Genomic DNA, 22446 nt, shown 5'->3' on the forward strand with positions numbered 1-22446 from the left:
TGTACCCTTCACAAACATTCACTCCCTTCACCACCAACGTAGTCACAGAAGTCTGTACCATCTGGAAGATCCATTGAGGGACTTCACTAAGGATCCTTAGATAGCACCTTCCAAACCCACGACTACTACCATCTGGAAGGGAAAGGGCAACAGATGCTTGTGAACTCTACCATCTATAATTTCCCCTCCAAGACATTCATCATTCTGACCTGGAAATATATCACTTCCTTCATTGTCACGGGGTCAAAATCGTGAAATCGCCTAACAGCACTTTGTGGTGTACCTACACCACATGAACTGCAGCGGTTCAAGAAGGCAGCTCACACCACCTTCCTGAGGGCAAATATGATTGGGCAATAAATGCTGGCCTAGCCAGTGGCACTCACATCCCTTGGATGAATTCAAAAATATATTAGGCACAGCAAGTTATGTGGGATAATTATATATGGGAGCCCTCCCAGAGTTGAGCTTCACCCCAACCAAAACTCATTGGAAATCATGGTTGGGCCGTATGTGACCTCTTTTTAAATGCCCCACTAGTGATTGAAACTCCAATTAGAGTCAGTATATCTGGAAAATTAATTCTTTAGATCCCAGCACGGCAACTATTGACACAGCTCTTTATTTCCATCTGGATGAACCCTTGATTGTTCCACCAACACTCACATTTCCATATCCAGTACTCTCCTACTCATCTTCATTTTCACCTTCGCACCCTCACTCTCCCCGTTCCATACTTATACTTCCCCATCAACTCTACTGTTCCTTCATCTGCCTTCACCTTTCCTTTCCTGCTGGACTTCACTCTCTTGCCCACACTCATTCTTCCCTGCCATTCTGCAGACCCCTGCCCCCTCAAGAAAGTACAAAAGTGACGATACTGCCTCAGGAAACTAAGGAAATTTGGCATGTCCACATTAACTCTTAACAACTTTCTTAGATGCACCATAGAAAGCATCCTATCTGGCTGCATCACAGCCTGGTCTGTCAACTGCTCGGCCCAAGACCACAAGAGTCGTGAACACAGCCCAGTCCATCATACAAACCTGCTTCCCATCCATTCACTCCATCTACACCTCCTGTTGCCTGCGGAAACGGGCAGCATAATCAAAGACCCCTCCCACTCTTACTCACTCTTCCAACTTAGTCTGTGAGCTGCACAAACAGATTCAAAAACAGCTTCTTCCCCGCTGCCACCAGACTCCTAAACTACTCTCTTATGGACTGACCTCATTAACACCTCTGTATGCTTCACTCGATTCCGGTGCTATGTAGTTACATTGTGTACCTTGTGTCACCCTATTATGTATTTTCTTTTATTTCCCTGCTCGCAGAAAAATACTTTTCACTGTACCTTGGTATACGTGATAATAAACAAAATCTAAATCTAAATCACTATCCTTCTGTCCCCGCTCCATCCCTGGGTGAAATTGGACCAGTAGTTTGCAATGCGTGCTGGGACATTAAAAGCTCTCGGTGACCAGCGATATGGTCTACATGCAAAGGACAAGAGCCTCCTTGTTCAGCGGTTAATGTGATATATGAGTCTTGAATGAAGGGACCTTGCTCTGCAGAATATCGACGTACTGTTGATCTTATGCAGTCTACATTTGGACTGTCCCACACTGATGTCATGAAAAGCTCTAACCAGGTGAAAAGGTGCTTTGTGAATGGAATTTTGACAGGAAGAAAACAACAGAAAAATTTAGCATTAATTAGCCTTGGACCATGAGTCTCATTCACAAGACCACAATGTTGCAGGGGGAATGTTCTTACATGGGCCTCACGGTAGCATGGTGGTTAGCATCAATGCTTCACAGCTCCAGGGTCCCAGGTTCGATTCCCGGCTGGGTCACTGTCTGTGTGGAGTCTGCACGTCCTCCCCGTGTGTGCGTGGGTTTCCTCCGGGTGCTCCGGTTTCCTCCCACAGTCCAAAGATGTGCGGGTTAGGTGGATTGGCCATGCTAAATTGCCCGTAGTGTAAGGTTAATGGGGGGATTGTTGGGTTACGGGTATACGGGTTAAGTAGGGTGACCATTGCTTGGCACAACATCGAGGGCCGAAGGGCCTGTTCTGTGCTGTACTGTTCTATGTTCTATGTATTCGGACAGAATAGAGGGAGCTGTGCTTTGCATGCAGACCATATCGTTTTGTAAGGAGATGATACAGAATGGCTGCAGAATTGGATAGTTTCCCCTTCTCCAGCACATTATGATTTCGAAATGGGCCAAATAACTATTCCTTCTTTAAGTTTTGATTTAATTTTTTTTTGCAATTGGAATTTCTGATGCCAGGATATGCAACTGATTGAGGTATTTCTTCCTTAGGTTGATAGTCTTGAATTCCTTGTGGACAAAACCATCATGGCATCACCAGCCTCACCGGGTGGTTCAGAGGTGGGAGTGGAGATCGTCTACGAGCCTCACCGGCTGGGGGAATCCAGAACAATTCTTAACATCATCTCGTCTGTTGCAGGGGACTACAACATCCCCCTCTATGGAGTGTGTTTGCCTGCCAAACCTCAGGGTCCCTACTCAATTCGAGCTGGATCTAATGCTTCTATTCCATTCAAGAATATCTTCCCATATCCAACCAGTTTCTCATTTCAAGTGGACAATCCATTGTTTATCTGCAAGCCATCTGACACACTCCGTGGTAAGAAGTCCCATACTGTGGTTGTCAGCTTTGAGGGGACTTCAAATATCTCCAAATACCCAGTCACTGGCAAATTACTCATATCATGCCCACAGTCTTCCGGAAATGGAAGAGTGATGTCTTGGACCTATTACCTCAGAGGTATTACTCCAGAGAAGTAAGAAGGGAAAAGCAAACCTGTGAACCTCGTGCCTGAAAGCACATTATTTTCTAAAGTTTCAAAAAATGTTATCAATGTTGCTATCAATTTAATTATGTGGAGTTTGCTTAATAATCTGTTTGCATTGTTTCATCAAGCATAATACATCGATATGTCAAATGTCGTCTATGTCCAGTGATGCTTGAAATTATCAGGGTGATCTTGCCTGGACAATTCTGTTGCCTAGTACATCTCTACCTGGTAGTGCAACCTGCCTGTGGATCATTTTACATCTGATTAGTACTGCTACCTCCAGCCAGATTCCAATTTGCTATCTGTCTGACTTACAGACCACCCAGCGATGTCATATCCATGAACAAACAGATACAAGCAGCCTCCAGCGTCTACATTAAAAACAACTATTCTTCATCAAAGATCAAACTGTAAAATGCCAGGATTTTATTTATGTTCTTATACTTCACATTCATGTACAACCAGGATATTTTGTTAACTACGTCCTCACTTTACACAGGCTCGGAGCAATTATGAATTGTTTTTGAGATCCTGGTTCAAGTTACGGGATCAGACTCCCTCTGATTTTGTCTTCTTTCTTTATCTGTGGCTTTGAAAATCGAGGTAATGAGAATATGTGAAACACTTTGGAATGTTCTTTCCCAATGTGATGAGCTGCAACAAAAATACAAGTTCATCTTTATTTTACAGATTGGACCTGCAGTCTTTTTCTCCAAATGTGTTAAGTGGCAAACAGAGCTAGTTACTTTCCCTCTTTTTCAGGATAATTTCTCCCCTTCCTATTTGCTGCTCTCACCTTGGATATTATAACAACGGAATGGATGAATGGTCAGACCCCAGCTTGTACTAATTTCCTTTAACATTCTCCACTGTCCTATCAATTCTTAATAAGGAATGTGGGGGTGTCCCAACAATGACTCTCAGCCCCTCTGTACTTTAAGGATCTCAGAAACCTTTGGATGCTTCTCCCTATGGGGGTGTGCATAAAATCAGGACCTCATTGTCATAATTTAACCACAGAGGTTCGCCTCTGGCAATAATCCAATCTTTGACATTCCCTCATTAAATTCTATGATGTTAAAGTGATAGCGAGAAAATGTACTGGATCAAGGAGCCTGAATATAAACCTACGACTGGCTTCTTACAATAGCTTCAGTATATTTCCGACAGTAAATTTCAAATGTTACGTGGATGGACTCCAGAGTGCTTTTTTAACAACCCTTCCAGCTCCTGGTCAGGGGACATTTGATGACCTCTGGTGGTAATCGCTGAAATCATTTCCTTAGTACAATGACCATTAAGTTCAGGAATGGGATTAATAGGTAGGTTTAGTGGCCAAATCATAATTTCTGCTACAAGTGTTTAACAACTGATAATGTCTCCAAGTCCACTGTTTCACACTGTGGGACTATTTTCCCACTGCAGTGTCCTTGCCACTTCACTATGTTCCTTTAAAATGGTGACAGCCCCTCTGGAGGTGGTTTTTTGAGGTTTTGGGTCCAGATCTTTCTACCCATTACAATCTTTGCCTCCTTTCATGTACAATATTTGTCATTCTCAATCTGTTGGCTTTTGGTTATATTGTGCCATTCTCTTTATGCAAATGATTTTTTCTTTTGAATAAACATTGTTCTATTACTCTAGACACGGGATGTTGTCCTTTCTTGGGAATTGTCTGCCTGAATCCACTCGAGGAATAATAATCAAGAGTGCTGTATATGAAGGTACATGTACAGATACACAGATACAAACCACCTGAAAAGTGTGAGGTGATACATTTTGGAACGAGTAATTTGACAAGGAAGTTGAAGTGTTGGCTGGTAGACACTTGAGAGATGAACGTATTCCACCAACACTGAGGAAGGTTCAACTCTATTTTATTAACTAACTATTAACTAATCGACATACGAGAACTGTGGGTTTCATAGAATTTACAGTGCAGAAGGAGGCCATTTGGCCCATCGAGTCTGCACCGGCTCTTAGAAAGAGCACCCTACCTCCACCCTATCCCCATAACCCAGTAACCCCACCTAAAACTAAAGGCAATTTGGACCCTAAGGGCAATTTAGCATGGCCAATCCACCTAACCTGCACATCTTTGGGCTGTGGGAGGAAACCGGAGCACCCGGAGGAAACCCACACTCGCACAGGGAGAACGTACAGACTCCACACAGACAGTGACCCAAGCCGGGAATCAAACCTGGGACCCTGGAGCCGTGAAGCATTTGTGCTAACCACTATGCTACCGTGCAGTTTAAATGATGCTAGTTTAAACTAGAGACCTAAGCCTTGTCCGAACCAGTTAATTCTCTCAGCATGTGGTGTGAGTCTGTGCTAGACTTGATGAGTTCTTGTTCTTGTTCCACTGACAGGCAGCACCCAGAATGAGCGGGAACCGTGGTGCCCTCTGCCTTTATAGTGTGTGTATTCTAACTGGTGATTGGCTGCGGTGTTTGTGCATGTTGTGCATAGGTATATACCGCAAGGCAAGAATTATAGCTGGGGGAAAGGCAATTATGATGCTATTCGGCAAGATTTAGGATGTATAGGATGGGGAAGGAAACTGCAGGGGATGGGTAAAATCGAAATGTGGAGCTTTTTCAAGGAACAGCTACTGCGTGTCCTTGATAAGTATGTACTTAAGAAGTTGTCGAGCAAGGGAACCATGGTTTACTAAGGAAGTTGAAGCACTTGTCAAGAGGAAGAAGAAGGCTTATGTTAGGATGAGACATGAAGGCTCAGTTAGGGCACTTGAGAGTTACAAGTTAGCCAGGAAGGACCTAAAGGGAGAGTTAAGAAGGGCGAGGAGAGGACACGAAAAGTCGTTGGCGGATAGGATCAAGGAAAACCCCAAGGCTTTCTATAGGTATATCAGGAACAAAAGAATGACTAGAGTAAGATTAGGGCCAATCAAGGATAGTAGTGGAAAGTTGTGTGCGGAATCAGAGGAGATAGGGGAAGCGTTAAATGGATATTTTACGTCAGTGTTTACACTGGAGAAAGACAATGTTGTCGAGGAGAATACTCAGGTACAGTCGACCAGGCTAGATGGGATTGAGGTTCACAAGGAGGAGGTGTTAGCAATTTTGGAAAGTGTAAAAATAGATAAGTCCCCTGGGCCAGATGGGATTTATCCTAGGATTCTCTGTGAAGCCAGGGAGGAGATTGCAGAGCCTTTGTCCTTGATCTTTATGTCGTCTTTGTCAACATGAATAGTGCCGGAAGACTGGAGGATAGCAAATGTTGTCCCCTTGTTCAAGAAGGGGAGTAGAGACAACCCTGGTAATTATAGACCTGTGAGCCTTACTTCGGTTGTGGGTAAAATGTTGGAAAAGGTTATAAGAGATAGGGTTTATAATCATCTTGAAAAGAACAAGTTGATTAGCGATACTCAACACGGTTTTGTGAAGGGTAGGTCATGCCTCACAAACCTTATTGAGTTTTTTGAGAAGGTGACCAAACAGGTGGATGAGGGTAAAGAGGTTGATGTGGTGTATATGGAATTCAGTAAGGCGTTTGATAAGGTTCCCCACGGTAGGCTATTGCAGACAATAAGGAAGTATGGGATTGAAGGTGATTTAGCGGTTTGGATCAGTAATTGGCCAGCTGAAAGAAGACAGAGGGTGGTGGTTGATGGCAAATGTTCATCCTGGAGTTCAGTTACTAGTGGTGTACCGCAAGGATCTGTTTTGGGGCCACTGCTGTTTGTCATTTTTATAAATGACCTGGAGGAGGGTGTAGCAGGATGGGTTAGTAAATTTGCAGATGACACAAAGGCCGGTGGAGTTGTGGATAGTGCTGAAGGATGTTATAGGTTACAGAGGGACATAGATAAGCTGCAGAGCTGGGCTGAGAGGTGGCAGATGGAGTTTAATGCGGAAAAGTGTGAGGTGGTTCACTTTGGAAGGAGTAACAGGAATGCAGAGTACTGGGCTAATGGCAAGATTCCTGGTAGTGTAGATGAACAGAGAGATCTCGGCATACAGGTACATAAATCCCTGAAAGTTGCCACCCAGGTTAATAGGGCTGTTAAGAAGGCATATGGTGTGCTAGCCTTTATCAGTAGGGGGATTGAGTTTTGGAGCCACGAGGACATGCTGCAGCTGTACAAAACTCTGGTGCGGCCGCACCTGGAGTACTGTGTGCAGTTCTGGTCACCACATTATAGGAAGGATGTGGAAGCTTTGGAAAGAGTTCAGAGGAGATTTACTAGGATGTTGCCTGGTATGGAGGGAAGGTCTTACGAGGAAAGGCTCAGGGACTTGAGGTTGTTTTCGTTAGAGAGGAGAAGGCTGAGAGGTGACTTAATAGAGACATATAAGATAGTCAGAAGGTTAGATAGGGTGAACAGTGAGAGCCTTTTTCCTCGGATGGTGATGACCAACACGAGGGGACATAGCTTTAAATTGAGGGGTGGTAGATATAGGACAGATGTCAGAGGCAGTTTCTTTACTCAGAGAGTTGTAGGGGGGATGGTTTGGTCTGGTTGGAGAGAGGGAGGAATGGGTCTGGGTGAAGAGCTGGGGGATGAGGATTGATCTGCTAGAGAGTTGGGGGGAGGATCGGTCTGGGTGGAGAATAGGGGGATGGGTCTAGGTGGAGAGTTACAGGGTGTGGGTCTTGGTAGAGAGTGGGAGGGTAGGTCTGGGTGGAGAGTAGAGGTTGAATAGGTCTGGCAATGGGTGTGGATGGAGAGTTGGGGGGGGTGGATGTGTCTGGGCAGGAAGTGGGGACTGTCACTGGATGAGGAACAGACCTTAGATGGAGAGCCAACTGCTCTGCCCAATAGACTTTCACCATGTGTGGTCTAACACATTCTCTTGGTATACCGCCTTCCCAAATTCTCGGTTACCACATTGGATTATTCCTGACAGTCAAAAAGCTTTATTTTCCAATTTCTAATATATTTATAAACAGCAGTACTCGCACAATTTTTTGATCCAAGTCTGAGGAAATTAATCTTCATTGCTTGAGAGTTATCTCTATTCTGAGTTGCTATTGCTACTGCCAGGAACAACTGAACAACAGTTGACAGTGAGCCAAAATTCTCACCAAACCTCAAAAAAATAATCAAAACAAATAATCAGAATTTCCAATAAAACTACTGCCACCCACTTTCTGGTTTGTACAGATTTCACCAATTGCTGTGCTTTTAATACTCTGGAAGTTTGTGTGACAAATAACAACACGGTCTTTTGTATGTTTTTTCAAGTGATTGGAATGGGTTAGCAACAAGGTCATTTGTAAATCTTTACAGGTGATTGGAATGGGTTACTTTATTCCTCCCCTCTCCTTTATGTACTGACTCTCAGACAAAGATCAGTTTCTCCAAAGTTGATCACCCATGATTGACAGCTTTGTCAGGGAATAATACTTTGGAATAAAGCAATTTGAGTCATGAGGTGTGGGTCGGGAGACCAAAAGTTAATTTTGGACCTATCACTGGGCTTTTCCTCACTTGATCTCCGGGTCTATTACAGACTCATTGATAGAGACTGGTCCAATGAAAGAGGCCATTCAGCCCATCGATATTACTCTGACCTTCTGAAAGAACACCCTACAGAGGCCCAATCAGCAGCCCTATTGCTGTAACCCCACCTGACCTGCACACCTTTGGACCATGGGAGAAAACCAAAGCACTCGGAGGAAACCCACACAGACACAGGGAGAATGTGCAAACTACACACCGTCACCCAAGGTCGGAATCGAACCTGGGTCCTTCACACTGAGGCTGCAGTGCTAACCACTGAGCCGTGCCTATGGTTAGTCAATAATTCCATTATTGTTGTAGAATTGGACCAGCAGGATGGTAGAAAGTGAAATAAAAACAGAAAATGCTGAAAATGTTCAGCAGGTCAGGCATTTTTTGTGGAGAGAAGAACAGAGTTAATCTTTCAGGTCGATGACTTGGATCCCTGGTGCTGTGAGGCAGCAGTGCTAACCACTGTGTCGGCATGCCGCCTATGTCCCTATGACACTTCTTCACAACGGAACAGGGATAGAATGGTGATGGTTTTGGCAGAATATAAGGTCATGCGTCGGTCTGAGCAAGAAGAGATTGACAAAGATGAAAATGAAAATTGCTTATTGTCACAAGCAGGCTTCAAATGAAGTTACTGTGAAGAGCCCCTAGTCACCACATTCTGGCACTTGTTCGGGGAGGCTGGTACGGGAATTGAACCGTGCTGGCCTGCCTGGGTGTGCTTTAAAAGCCAGCTCTTTAGCCCTGTGCTAAACCAACCCCTTGGTTGTCATGCACCTAAGGACTGTATCAGTGTTAATAGTGGCATATAGTGAGCAGAAGTGTTCATTGGAGAACAAAGGTCAGTGGAAGGAAAGCTGAAAAACAAGTGACAGCTGGCCCTGTGGGGGAATGGCGGGCTTATATTGGGGCAAAGCAAGAAAACTAAACAAAACAGCTGCTGTAACTGGAGACCCGCTAGTTTTTCCAGCTTTTTCTGCTTTGATTTCAGATTTCCAGCACCTTCAGCATTTTGCTTTAATTTTGGTAGAAGGCGCGGCTGCGGTTGACAGGAGGAAACCAGTTGCGAGGTGGTGATTGACAGGGGTTTGGACCAATCAGAGTGAGGGTTGTAGCTGGGCGGTGTTTGACAGGCTAACAGTCCAATCATAATGAACTGTTCTGTGTACAATGATTGACAGGTGGTTGCACCAATCAAGAAGGAGGATTTTGGCGGGACGTTGAGTGAGAAGCGAATCCTGGGGGAGTGATTAATAGGCGGTTTGACCAATAGAAACGAAGCTGTCCGTTAGGCGGTGATTGACAGGAGAATGGATTAATAGAAACAACGCTGTCCGTCAGACGGTGATTGACAGGAGAATGGACCAATAGAAACGAGGATCTCCAGGGGACTTTGCGTGACAGGCAGCTGGTCCAATCGAAAGCGGGGGTGCGGTAGCGAGGGGGCGGGATGAACTATGCCACATCGGGACGCTGAGTGCGGCTGTGGTGATGGGACCGCCCAGGGTGACGGAGAGCGGACAGCCAGGTCCGGAGGAGCTGCTGTCCGGGCCGCCCATGGGCCTGTGTGCCCAGGCTGGGGCCTTGCACCGCCCCCTGCTGCTGGTTGCCCTGGTGACGGCGCTGGGCAGCGTGCTGCTGTGGGCGAGCCGGCGCCACCTGCTGTTGTGGCTGGAGAGGCAGGAGCCGAGGGTGGGCATTCTGCTCTTTACCCTGGCATTCACCCTCATCTCCTTCCCCTGGAGCTGGGGCTATACCCTGCTCAGCCTGGCACCTGGCTACCTGTATGGCTTCCAGCGGGGGCTGGTGGTGGTGGCATTGGGGGTGGCGGTGGGCACCCTGTTGGCACACCTGGTCACCAAACGCTGCCTGCTGGCATACATGACCGCCCAGGTGAGAGGGAATGCCAAACTGAGTGCCATCATCCGAGTGCTGGATGGGACCAGTGGGCTAAAGGTGGTCTTCCTGGCGAGGCTGACGCCCATCCCCTTTGGACTTCAGAATGCAGTCTTCTCCGTAAGTAGGCACTTGTGCCCTTTTGAATTCCTATCTCTGTAACTCCATCGCGCCCCTCTCCCTCCACCCAACAATCCTTTGAGATCTTTGTTCTCCACCCCCCCCCCCCCCCAGCATTCTGGCCAACTCCATGATCCAACATTGGCATCCGTGCCAAGGATCTCATCTCTGGAGAATGCCCGCCCCCTCCTCCCCCTCAAGCCTCTCACTTCCATTAAGATGCTCCTTAAAATTTCTTTGACCACCTGACCTAATATCTCTGTGCGGTTCAGTGTCTACATATTATTCGTTGTTGGAAAAGTGGTAACTGCTTGAGGATAAGAGGGCTGGTTTTGCCCAGTGGGCTAAATAGCTGGCTTGCAATGCAGAACAATGCCAGCAGTGCGGGTTCAATTCCTGTACCGGCCTCCCAGAAGAGGCAGCGGAATGTGGCGACTAGGCCATTGAAGCCTACTTGTGACACTGAGCAATTATTATTAGAAGACAGTAAGAAGTCTTACAACACCAGGTTAAAGTCCAACAGGTTTGTTTCAAACACGAGCTTTCGGAGCACGGCTCCTTCTTCAGGTGAAGGAGCCGTGCTCCGAAAGCTCGTGTTTGAAACAAACCTGTTGGACTTTAACCTGGTGTTGTAAGACTTCTTACTGTGCTCACCCCAGTCCAACGCCGGCATCTCCACATCATTATTAGAAGAGAGTAACCTCAATATGCGATGCAATGGAATTCAGTGGACTGAAGAAAAAGGATCAAGAATGGCCTGTTTGGCCTCTTCAGCTGGCTCCACCATTCAGGAAGATTATAGATAGAACATAGAACATAGAACAGTACAGCACAGAACAGGCCCTTCGGCCCTCGATGTTGTGCCGAGCAATGATCACCCTACTTAAACCCACGTAACCCGTAACCCAACAATCCCCCCATTAACCTTACACTACGGGCAATTTAGTATGGCCAATCCACCTAACCCGCACATCTTTGGACTGTGGGAGGAAACCGGAGCACCCGGAGGAAACCCACGCACACACGGGGAGGACGTGCAGACTCCACACAGACAGTGACCCAGCCGAGAATCGAACCTGGGACCCTGGAGCTGTGAAGCATTGATGCTAACCACCATGCTACCGTGAGGCCCCTTTAGATGATCTGATTGTGGCCTTAACTTCATTTTCCTACCTACTCTCCACCCATTTCCCTGAACCCTCAACTCCCTTTGATCAATCTGTCTAAATCCAGCCTCCATTACTCTCTGGAGAAAAGAATACCAAAGGTTTAATAATAATCTTTATTAGTGTCGCAAGTAGGCGTACATTAACACTGCAATTAAGTTACTGTGAAAATTTATGACCCTTTCAATAATTCTGAAACTGTGCTCCCTAATTAACGAGGGGAAAAATCTCCTCAGAATCAACCTGTTGAGCCCACTCAATAAGATCACCTCTCATTCTTTTTAAACTCTGATGATTATAGGCCCAACCTGCTCAATCCTTCCTAATATCAGGAATCAACTTTGATTTATCTTCAAATCCCTTCTGAAGCGCGGAGAGCAGATCTGCACATAGTACTTTAGGTGTGGTCTCACTAATGCCCTGTACAGTGGAAACTACACTTCCCTTACTTTAATATGCAATAAAGGCTAAGATTCCATTTGGCTTCCAAATTACTTTGTGTACCTGAATGCTAACATATTTGTGGCTAGCTTAGGGGGACATTCCGACCCCTCAGCATTCTGCAGTGTCTCTCCATGTATTTTGTGCTTCTATTCTTCCTACCAAAGTGTGATTCATGTCCAGTGGTTCAGGACCATTTTTCCACTAGAAGTCAGATCTCTTCATTCATTCCACTGATTAAGATGTCCTATAATTGAGTTGTTATGGCCAGAACGTTCACTGTTTGAACCCTCACCTGGGCAGCACAGTAGCATTATGGATAGCACAAATGCTTCACAGCTCCAGGATCCCAGGTTCGATTCCGGCTTGAGTCACTGTCTGTGCGGAGTCTGCACATCCTCCCCGTGTGTGCGTGGGTTTCCTCCGGGTGCTCCGGTTTCCTCCCACAGTCCAAAGATGTGCAGGTTAGGTGGATTGGCCATGATAAATTGCCCTTAGTGTCCAAAATTGCCCTTAGTGTCCAAAATTGCCCTTAGTGTTAGGTGGGTTACTGGGTTATGGGGATAGGGTGGAGGTGTTGATCTTGGGTAGGGTGCTCTTTCCAAGAGCCGGTGCAGACTCGATGGGCCGAATGGCCTCCTTCTGCACTGTAAATTCTATGACATATACTGAGTTAGTTGATCAATTCTGACCGTGGGTGACTATGTAGAGTTTGCACATTCTCCCAGTGCCTGCATGGATTTCCTCCGGTTGCTTCCCACATGTGCAGGTTAGGTGGATTGGCTATACTAAATTGCTGCATAGCATTCAGGGATGTCTGGGTTCGGTGGAGTTTGCAGTTGCAGGGATAGAGCAGAAGCATGGTTAGGGTGCTCTTTCGGAGGTTGGTGCAGACTCGATGGACTGAATGGCTATGTTGATTCTATGATTCTTCATGATCTCAGGTGAGCAGGAGTCTACATTTTGCCTCAGCCAGGATGGGGAGGAGGGTAAAAGCAGCAACCATAGCAACCACTGCTGTTCAGTGACCTGATGCCCTCTGCACTGATTGGGAAATGGCAAGTGTGCATGTCAGGGGAGGACAGGAATAATTCCAGCTGTGATCTCCACCCCCCCCCCCCCGTGGTTGAATAGTTTGGTATTCACAGAAGAGCAATGACCACCCGTACCAGCCTCCCTGAACAGACGCCGGATTGTGGCGACTGGGGTTTTTCACACTAACTTCAACTGAAACCTACTTGTGACAATAAGCGATTTTCATTTCATTTCATTTTCACTTGCCTGATGTAACAGTGCAGAACAGGCACTCGTGTTGCTGTACCATATTCACCAAAGAGAAATGGGGAGATATCCAGAACAGAATAACCCCAAGACTTTAACTAAAAGAGAAAATGCTGGAAAGTCTCAGCATGCCTGGCATCATCTGTAAGGAGAGAAGAGCTAACATTTTGAGTCCAGATGACCCTTTGTCAAAGCTAAAAGAAATAGAAAGTGGGAGATATTTATACTCTAGGGCGCGAGAATGAAAGATGAGTCACAGCCACAGAAACCAAGGGAAAAGAGTGCTAATGACAGTCCCCAGAGAGAATAAGTACCCAGAGAGAATAAAAGGTGTGAAAGGCCAAGCAACAGAGAAACTAAAATCAGTGGGTAAGCTGTGACAGACGTAGATGTGGGGGGAATGGGGACATGGGTGGGAGAGAGGTAAAATGAGAAAACGGTTTCAGATTCCAGCATCCGCAGTAATTTGCTTTTAACCTCAAAACTTTATCAGTTACTGACAAGCATCCACTTTAAACTCAAAGTAAGGGAGTACTGTATTGCCAGAAGTACCATTTTGCAACAGAGGTATGAAACTGCCTCTTCATTTAACATTGTTTCTTCAAGAAAAGTAGGGAAACCTCCTTGGTGGCTGGGACACGATCCAGCCCTTGACTAACACACCAAAACAGATGATTGGTCCTATCTATGTAATTATTATCCTCATCGACCACAACCACTGGATCCTTCTCCTCCTCTGCCAGGTTTCTCTCCAGCCTGGAGGAGATGTCCTTAAGCCATGAACCTGACAGGCAACACAAACCTCAGGAATCATGCTCTCAGATGCAGAGAACAGGATCTATTCCCCCTTTGTCCCTGACCACAGACCAAATCAGAGGTACCTGATTTGATTTGATTTTATTGTCACATGTACCGAAGTACAGTGCAAAGTATTTTTCTGCGACCCAAATGGATCATACACAGTACGTACAGAGTAGGCAAAAAGAATAATCAACGGAGTACATTGACAAATGGTACATCAACAAACACTGATTGGTTACATAGACGATTTGGATGTGGGGACCAAATGCAATGTTTCCAAGTTTGCAGACAACACTAAGATGAGTGATAAAGCAAAAGGTGCAGACGATACTGGAAGTCTGCAGAGGGATTTGGATAGTTTAAGTGAATGGGCTTGGGTCTGGCAGTTGGAATACAGTGTTGATAAATGTGAGGTTATTCATTTTGGTAGGAATAACAGCAAAAGGCTCCCTGTGTCGAGGGACCTGGATGTTCTAGTGCATGAGACGCAAAACGTTGGTTCACAGGTACAATGGATGATTAAGAATGCGAATGGAGTTTTGTCCTTCATTGCTAGAGGGATGGAGTTTAAGACTAGGGAGGCTATGCTGCAACTATATAAGGTGTTAGTGAAGCCACACCTGGAGTATTGTGTTCAGTTTTGGTCTCCTTACCTGAGAAAGGATTTACTAGCGCTGGAGGGTGTGCAGAGGAGATTCACTAGGTTAATCCTAGAGTTGAGGGGGTTGGATTACGAGGAGAGGTTGAGCAGACTGGGACTGTACTTGTTAAAATTTAGAAGGATGCGGGGGGAACTTACAGAAACATATAAAATTATGAAAGGAATAGATAGGATAGATGCGGGGAGGTTGTTTCCACTGATGGGTGAAAGCAGAACATAGCCTCAAAATAAGGGGAAGTAGATTTAGGCCTGAGCTTACAAGGAATTTCTTCACCCAAAGGGTTGTGAATCTATGGAATTCTTTGCCCAGTGAAGCAGCTGAGGCTCCTTCATTAAATGCTTTCAAGATAAAGATAGATACTTTTTTGAAGAATAAAGGGATTAGGGGTTATGGTGTTCGGGCTGGAAAGTGGAGCTGAGTCCAAAAAAGATCAGCCATGATCTCGTTGAATGGCGGAGCAGGCTCGAAGTGCCAGATGGCCTACTCCTGCTCCTAGTTCTTATGTTAGGTTACAGTGCGGAACAAGGGGCCAAATAAAACAAATACATGAGCAAGAGCAGCATGGAGTTTTGTCCTTCATTGCTAGATGGATGAGTGTCGTGAATAGTGTTCTTACAGGTAACAGATCAGTCTGAGGGAGAGTCATTAAGGAGTCTTGTAGTTGTGGGGAAGAAACTGTTCCTATGTCTGGATGTGCGGGTCATCAGACTTCTGTACCTTCTGGCTGATGGAAGGGTCTGAAAGAAGGTAATGCCTGGGTGGGAGGAGTCTCAAATAATGCTGTCTGGCTTCCTGAGGTAGCGGGAGGTGTCGATAGAATCAATGTGAGGGTGGCAAGCTTGTGTGATGCCTTGGGCTGAGTTTGCTACACTCTGCAGTTTCTTGCAAACTTGGGCTGGGCAGTTGCGATACCAAGCTATGATGCAGCCAAATAGGATGCTCTCTATGGCACATCTATAGAAATCTGTAGAACCTATTCAAAGCGGTGTTACTACCGCCTCGAGTGCTCAAGTAACTTTTCCCTCCCCTGCTGCATCGCAGTGTATGAAGCTTAGACTCCCATCTCCTCAACACTGAGCCTAAGCTGAACCGCCGACACTTGCCACAGTTGTGGTCGTTGTGGATCATACTGGTGTCCACCAACTCCCACATACTACAGCTTCAACATATCATAATAATAATCTTTATTGTTACAAGTAGGCTTACATTGCAATGAAGTTACTGTGAAAAGCCCCAAGTCGCCACATTCCGTCGCCTGTTCGGGTACACAGGGAGAATTCAGAATGGCAAAATTACCTAACAGCACTAGGGACTAGTGGGAGGAAACCAGAGCACTCAGAGGAAACCCACGCAGACTCCGCACAGAGAGTGACCCAGCCGAGAATTGAACCTGGGACCCTGTCAAGCCACTGTGCTAACCACTGTGCTACTGTGCTGCCCACCTGTTTTCTTCTGATATATTAACTATGATGTGGAGATGCCGGTGCTGGACTGGAGTGAGCACATTAAGAAGTCTTACAACACCAGGATAAAGTCCAACAGATTTGTTTCAAACACTAGCGTTCAGAGCACTGCTCCTTCCTCAGGTGAATGAAGAGGTGGGTTCTAGAAACATATATATAAACAAAGTCAAAGATGCAAGGCAATACTTTGAATGTCGCATTCAAAGTATCGTCTTGCATCTTTGACTTTGCTCACCCAATTAATGCCTTTGAACATTCACCAGCTACTGCAGGCTGAAGAAAAGGTATAAAAAGTAGCACCTCCTGCCTTCTCTGCACCAAATCGCCAACTGACCAAATTCCTATATTCGCACTTGTCCCTCATCATGCTCAGGCCTCATCACCTCCACTGTGCAGTCATAAAACCTGATTTCTGATTTTAAGGGCAAGTAACTTGCAGCCAAATTGCAACTGTCAAGACAGTCTTCTTCAAGTTATTCACATCTATTCAGGCAATACTCTTCAGTTGATTATCAGAAACTGCCACTGCCAGGCAGTTTCTGATACCAGCTTTCAGTTTAAAAGTTCTAAGTCAGGCTGTTCATTTAAATTTTAGTTTTGAAAAACGTACCAGAGATATCCAGCCTGCAAGAAATTCCCAAGTAAGCAGTTTTTCCTCTTTGCACTCAGTCCTTGTTCCATGCATTCTGTTCCGACTCTGCAGTCAAAAAAACCTGTTGCCTTGTCTAAAGGCCTGGTTACTCGCATCCAAGTTGCAACTGCAATTAGATGTATTTTATACAGTTTAGTAACCCTTTACGATAACATGCTAATATTAAATCCTTTGCCCATTTTATGTCTCTTGGTCACTTATATATTAATGTTTTGTTTTCAGCATGTATCCGTCAGACTACAGAAATAACAATTCAAAGCGCTTAAAATAGTAAATTAAGACATTTCCAGCTGGTTTTGCATGACATGGAGCCAGAACTGTAAAGCACACAACAACAGCAATTAATCTTCAACATTTTTAACAATTTGACTTTTAAATGGATGGCCTTTCAGACATGGTAAAATACTGTGTTCTAAGTCAGGTGGTAAAATAGTGGATCCATTCGGCGATCAGAAGACAAGTTGAACAGTATTATAAAATTATACACGGTATTTTCTGACATGTTTTGGCGGATCGACCAGTAGAGAAAGGAGAATGTGACATCCTCCCAGGATTGAATTCAACCTGAGAAAGAATTTTAGATCGGGCCTTTCAGGACCTAAGGATGCCCCGAAGCATTTCACCATCAATGAAGTGCTTTTGAAATGTAGTCACTGCTGTAATGTGGGAAACATGGCAGCCAATTAGCACACAGCAGGGTTTCACAGCTGGAAATGGGATAATGACCAGCTAATCTGTTTTAGCGATGTTGCCTGAGGGCTAAATATTGGCCAGGACAGCAGGGAGAAGAGACCTGGCCTTCTTCACAATAATGCCATAGTATCTTTTACATCGAGGCAATGGGGCCTGTAATTAACAACTCACTGGATAGACTGCCCCTATCTGATGTGCTGCTGAGCCACATAGAAACTGAAGGGGATGTGGAGTGGTATAGTCTGGGTACCTGGTTAGCACCAGAATACTACTAGGAACTGGGAATGGGCACACATGTGTCTGCCTGTATGTCTCTGCATGTATGTGTCTCTGCCTCAATGTGTGTGTGTGGCTGCCTGCGTGTGTCTGCATGTGTGTGTGTCTGCATGTGTGCATGTGTCTGCCTCTGCGGGAGTGTGTCTCTACGTACATGTGTGTGTCTCTGCCTCTGTGCATGTCTGCATGATTGTGTCTGCATATTTGTCTGTGTTTGTGAATGTCTGCATGTGTGTCTCTGCCTGTGTGTATGTCACTGTCTCTGCCTGCGTGTGTGTCTCTGCCTGCATGTGTGTCTCTGCGTGCATCTGTGACTGCATGCATGCGTATGTGTATATGTGTCTGTTTCTGTCTGCGTGTGTCTGTTTATGTCTGCATGTGCGTGTCTGCGTGTGCGTGTGTCTGCGTGTGTGTGTAGTTTCATACCAGGAGCAACATCCAGGGGGACTCTTTCTCAGTGCACATTCTTGAAAATATACACTATCCTACTACTTGTTCCTCAATGTTTATCAGTTTGAATGCAGTTACCACTTTGCCCTGTGAGACAGAAAGACATGACTTCAATACCTATCACAACACTTGAGGACATAATCTATGTCAACATTTCATTCCTGCACTGAGAGAATGTTGCTTTGCCTATCAGGATAGTGTAAATACCAACTGACTGTTTGTTTCAGAGTATGTACAATAACCCTTGGCATTATGGAAAGAACTCTGCTGGCCAATGTTCTTCTCTCAACCAAATGAGTATTCAAATAATTTGCTGAACTGGGGAGCTGTTATTTAGTACCTAACTCTGTGTTGTACCAGTGCTGGAAGTGTTTGATGGGGACAGTGTAGAGGGAGTTTTACTCTGTATGTAACTTCATGTTGTACCTGTCCTGGGAATGTTTGATGGGGACAGTGTAGAAGGAGTTTTATTCTGTATCTAACCCCGAGCTGTATCATCCTGGGAATGTTTGTTTGGGGTCAGTGTAGAGGGAGCTTTACTCTGTATCTAACCGTGTGCTGCTTGATGCTCATTCAGGAACCTGACATTAATGCAGGTACTGAATTAGGGATGGTGATGTGCAACGAGAGTCCCGGGGGAATTTGCGTTCCTAATTCTCAGTGACACACTCTGATACAGTTTCTCAATAGAGAATTGTGGATGGTGGGGTAGCGGGGTAGGGTTTGTGCCTTTCTCCCCCCACCCCCTGACCTTCACACACAGACAAATACGAGGTTGGGAATATGTTAGATATAGATATTAGATATACTTCTGGGGGTTAAAGGGACCAAGAGATATGGGCGGAAGACGGGATCAGACTATTGAGTTGGATGATCAGCCATGATCATAATGAATGGCAGAGCAGGCTCAAAGGGCCGAATTACCTCCTCCTGCTTCTTTGTTCTATGTATGTTTCTGTGTGTGTTGTCATTTGCACAGAGGTGAAGGAACTACTGGAGATCCACAGGAACAGTGAAAATAGATAAGTTAAAAATTGGAGTTGAGAAAACAGGAGAGACTACTGTGAATTTCTGGGAAGTCTGAGTCAGTGGAAACCCCCACACACTTACTGCTGCTGGCCTATAAGTAACCTTTAATAGTTGGTGAGCTATAGATGTAGACAGCCACGTGGAATTTTGATGTTATAATAAAGGAGCCCTTGTTCAAGGAAGGGCAAGATTCAGTTGAATATTCCTGATTACAAGTTTCAGAAAAGATGGGAAAGGGGGAGGGGTGGCGGTATTGGTTAAGGAAAGTATTGCAGTGCTGGAGAACGAGGATGTCCCAGAGAATTCAAGGACAGAATCATTTTGACTCGAGCTGAGATACAAAATGGAGACAATTGCATTGCACGGTGTAGTCTATAGACTGCCAATCAGTGGAGCGATGTCCCTGGCCGAGTGCTCGGTCAATTCCAGCCCGACAGATCCCGGAGTCACAATATAAGTGAATTAACCAATAATTTGTGTTTTCCTGAGATCTTTGACTGCTCCAATGAGTTACAGACGCCAGGGCCAGCGGCGGGCCCCCAGAATTCTCAGTCTTGCCTGCCAGCCAATGGGGTTTCCTATTGTGGGCAGCCCCACACCGCCGGGAAATCTCCGGGCTGACGATGAAGCATAGAATCCCAACAGTGGAGAATCCAGCCCAGATTTGTCAGTGAACTGTTTACCAATAGGAAGAGGAAAAGATGAATAACTATTTACAACAGTACAGTGGTCTACCTAATCCCCAAACCCATCCGAACCTCCACCCAGACACACACAAAACACACAAGGTAAGGGTTAGAACATAGAACATTACAGCACAGTACGGGCCCTTCGGCCTTCGATGTTGCGCCAACCCGTGAAACCATCTGAAGCCTATCTGACCTACACTATTCCATTTTCATCCATATGTCTATCCAGAGACCACTTAAATGCCCTTAAACTTGGCGAGTCTACTATTGTTGCAGGCAGGGCGTCCCACACCCCTACTACTCTCTGAGTAAAGAAACTGCCTCTGACATCTGTCCTATATCTACCACCCCTCAATTTAAAGCTATGTCCCCTCGTGTTGGTCATCACCATCCGAGGAAAGAGACTCTCACGGTCCACCCTATCTAACCCTTCATCTACACTACCAAGAATCTTGCCATTAGCCCAGTACTCTGCATTCCTGTTACTCCTTCCAAAGTGAACCACCTCACACTTTTCCGCATTAAACTCCATCTGCCACGTCTCAGCCCAGCTCTGCAGCTTATCTATGTCCCTCTGTAACCTATAACATCCTTCAGCGCTATCCACAACTCCACCGACCTTCGTGTCATCTGCAAATTTACTAACCCATCCTTCTACACCCTCTTCCAGGTCATTTATAAAAATGAGAAACAGCAGTGGCCCCAAAACAGATCCTTGTGGTACACCACTAGTAACTGAACTCCAGGATGAACATTTGCCATCAACCACCACCCTCTGTCTTATTTCAGCTAGCCAATTACTGATCCAAAACGCTAAATCACCTTCAATCCCATACTTCCTTATTTTCTGCAATAGCCTACCGTGGGGAACCTTATCAAACGCCTTACTGAAATCCATATACACCACATCAACCGCTTTACCCTCATCCACCTGTTTGGTCACCTTCTCAAAAAACTCAATAAGGTTTGTGAGGCATGACCTACCCTTCACAAAACCGTGTTGACTATCGCTAATCAACTTGTTCTTTTCAAGTTGATTATTAACCCTATCTCTTATAACCTTTTCCAACATTTTACCCACAACCGAAGTAAGGCTCACAGGTCTATAATTACCTGGATTGTCTCTGCTCCCCTTCTTGAACAAGGGGACAACATTTGCTATCCTCCAGTCTTCCGGCACTATTCCTGTCGACAAAGACGACATTAAGATCAAGGACAAAGGCTCTGCAATCTCCTCCCTGGCTCCCCAGAGAATCCTAGGATAAATCCCATCTGGCCCAGGGGACTTATCTACTTTTACACTTTCCAAAATAGCTAACACCTCCTCCTTGTGAACCTCAATCCCATCTAACCTGGTCGACTGTACCTGAGTATTCTCCTCGACAACATTGTCTTTCTCCAGTGTAAACACTGATGCAAAATATCCATTTAACGCTTCCCCTATCTCCTCTGATTCCACACACAACTTTCCACTACTATCCTTGATTGGCCCTAATCTTACTCTAGTCATTCTTTTGTTCCTGATATATCTATAGAAAGCCTTAGGGTTTCCTTGATCCTATCCGCGAACGACTTTTCGTGTCCTCTCCTCGCTCTTCTTAACTCTCCCTTTAGGTCCTTCCTGGCTAACTTGTAACTCTCAAGTGCCCTAACTGAGCCTTCATGTCTCATCCTAACATAAGCCTTCTTCTTCCTCTTATCAAGTGCTTCAACTTCCTTCGTAAATCACGGTTCCCTTGCTCGACAACTTCCTCCCTGCCTGACAGGTACATACTTATCAAGGACATGCAGTAGCTGTTCCTTGAAAAAGCTCCACATTTCGATTGTACCCATCCCTGCAGTTTCTTTCCCCATCCTATACATCCTAAATCTTGCCGAATAGCATCATAATTGCCTTTCCCCCAGCTATAATTCTTGCCTTGCGGTATATACCTATCCCTGCCCATCGCTAAAGTAAACATAACCGAATTGTGATCACTATCACCAAAGTGCTCACCAACATCTAAATCTAACACCTGGCCGGGTTCATTACCCAGTACCAAATCCAAGGTGGCATCGCCCCTTGTTGGCCTGTCTACATACTGTGTCAGAAAACCCTCCTGCACGCACTGCACAAAAACTGACCCATGTATAGTACTCGAACTATAGCATTTACAGTCAATATTTGGAAAGTTAAAGTCCCCCATAACCACTACCTGTTACTCTCGCTCCTGTCGAAAATCATCTTTGCAATCCTTTCCTCTACATCTCTGGAATTATTCGGAGGTCTATAGACAACTCCCAACAGGGTGACCTCGCCTCTCCTGTTCCTAACCTCGGCCCATACTACCTCAGTAGACGAGTCCTCAAACGTCCTTTCTGCCGCCGTAATACTTTCCTTGATTAACAATGCCACACACACCCCCCCCCCCCCCCCCCCTTTTACCATCTTCTCTGTTCTTACAGAAACATCTAAATCCTGGAACCTGCAACAACCATTCCTGTCCCTGCTCTACCCATGTCTCCGAAATCGCCACAG

General features: G+C 45.5%; 2 protein-coding genes across 3 annotated transcripts in view; both read left to right on the forward strand.

The window, feature by feature from the left end:
* Window positions 1-4470, forward strand: part of LOC119970901 (hydrocephalus-inducing protein-like) — a 140942-nt gene extending 136472 nt beyond the window's left edge. Inside the window, exon 13 of the mRNA XM_038806010.1 lies at window positions 2328-4470. Coding sequence (XP_038661938.1) covers window positions 2328-2816 — 489 coding nt within the window. The 3' untranslated portion in view covers window positions 2817-4470. The remainder of the gene's footprint in view (window positions 1-2327) is intronic.
* A 5283-nt stretch (window positions 4471-9753) lies between these two features.
* LOC119971523 (transmembrane protein 64-like) overlaps window positions 9754-22446 on the forward strand; it is a 58999-nt gene continuing 46306 nt past the window's right edge. For both annotated transcript variants that reach the window (XM_038807145.1, XM_038807147.1), the window contains exon 1: window positions 9754-10325. In XM_038807145.1, the coding sequence (XP_038663073.1) occupies window positions 9801-10325 (525 nt within the window). In that variant the 5' untranslated portion in view covers window positions 9754-9800. The remainder of the gene's footprint in view (window positions 10326-22446) is intronic.

Source organism: Scyliorhinus canicula, chromosome 9, assembly GCF_902713615.1.
Source record: "Scyliorhinus canicula chromosome 9, sScyCan1.1, whole genome shotgun sequence".
NCBI classification, from domain to species: domain Eukaryota; kingdom Metazoa; phylum Chordata; class Chondrichthyes; order Carcharhiniformes; family Scyliorhinidae; genus Scyliorhinus; species Scyliorhinus canicula.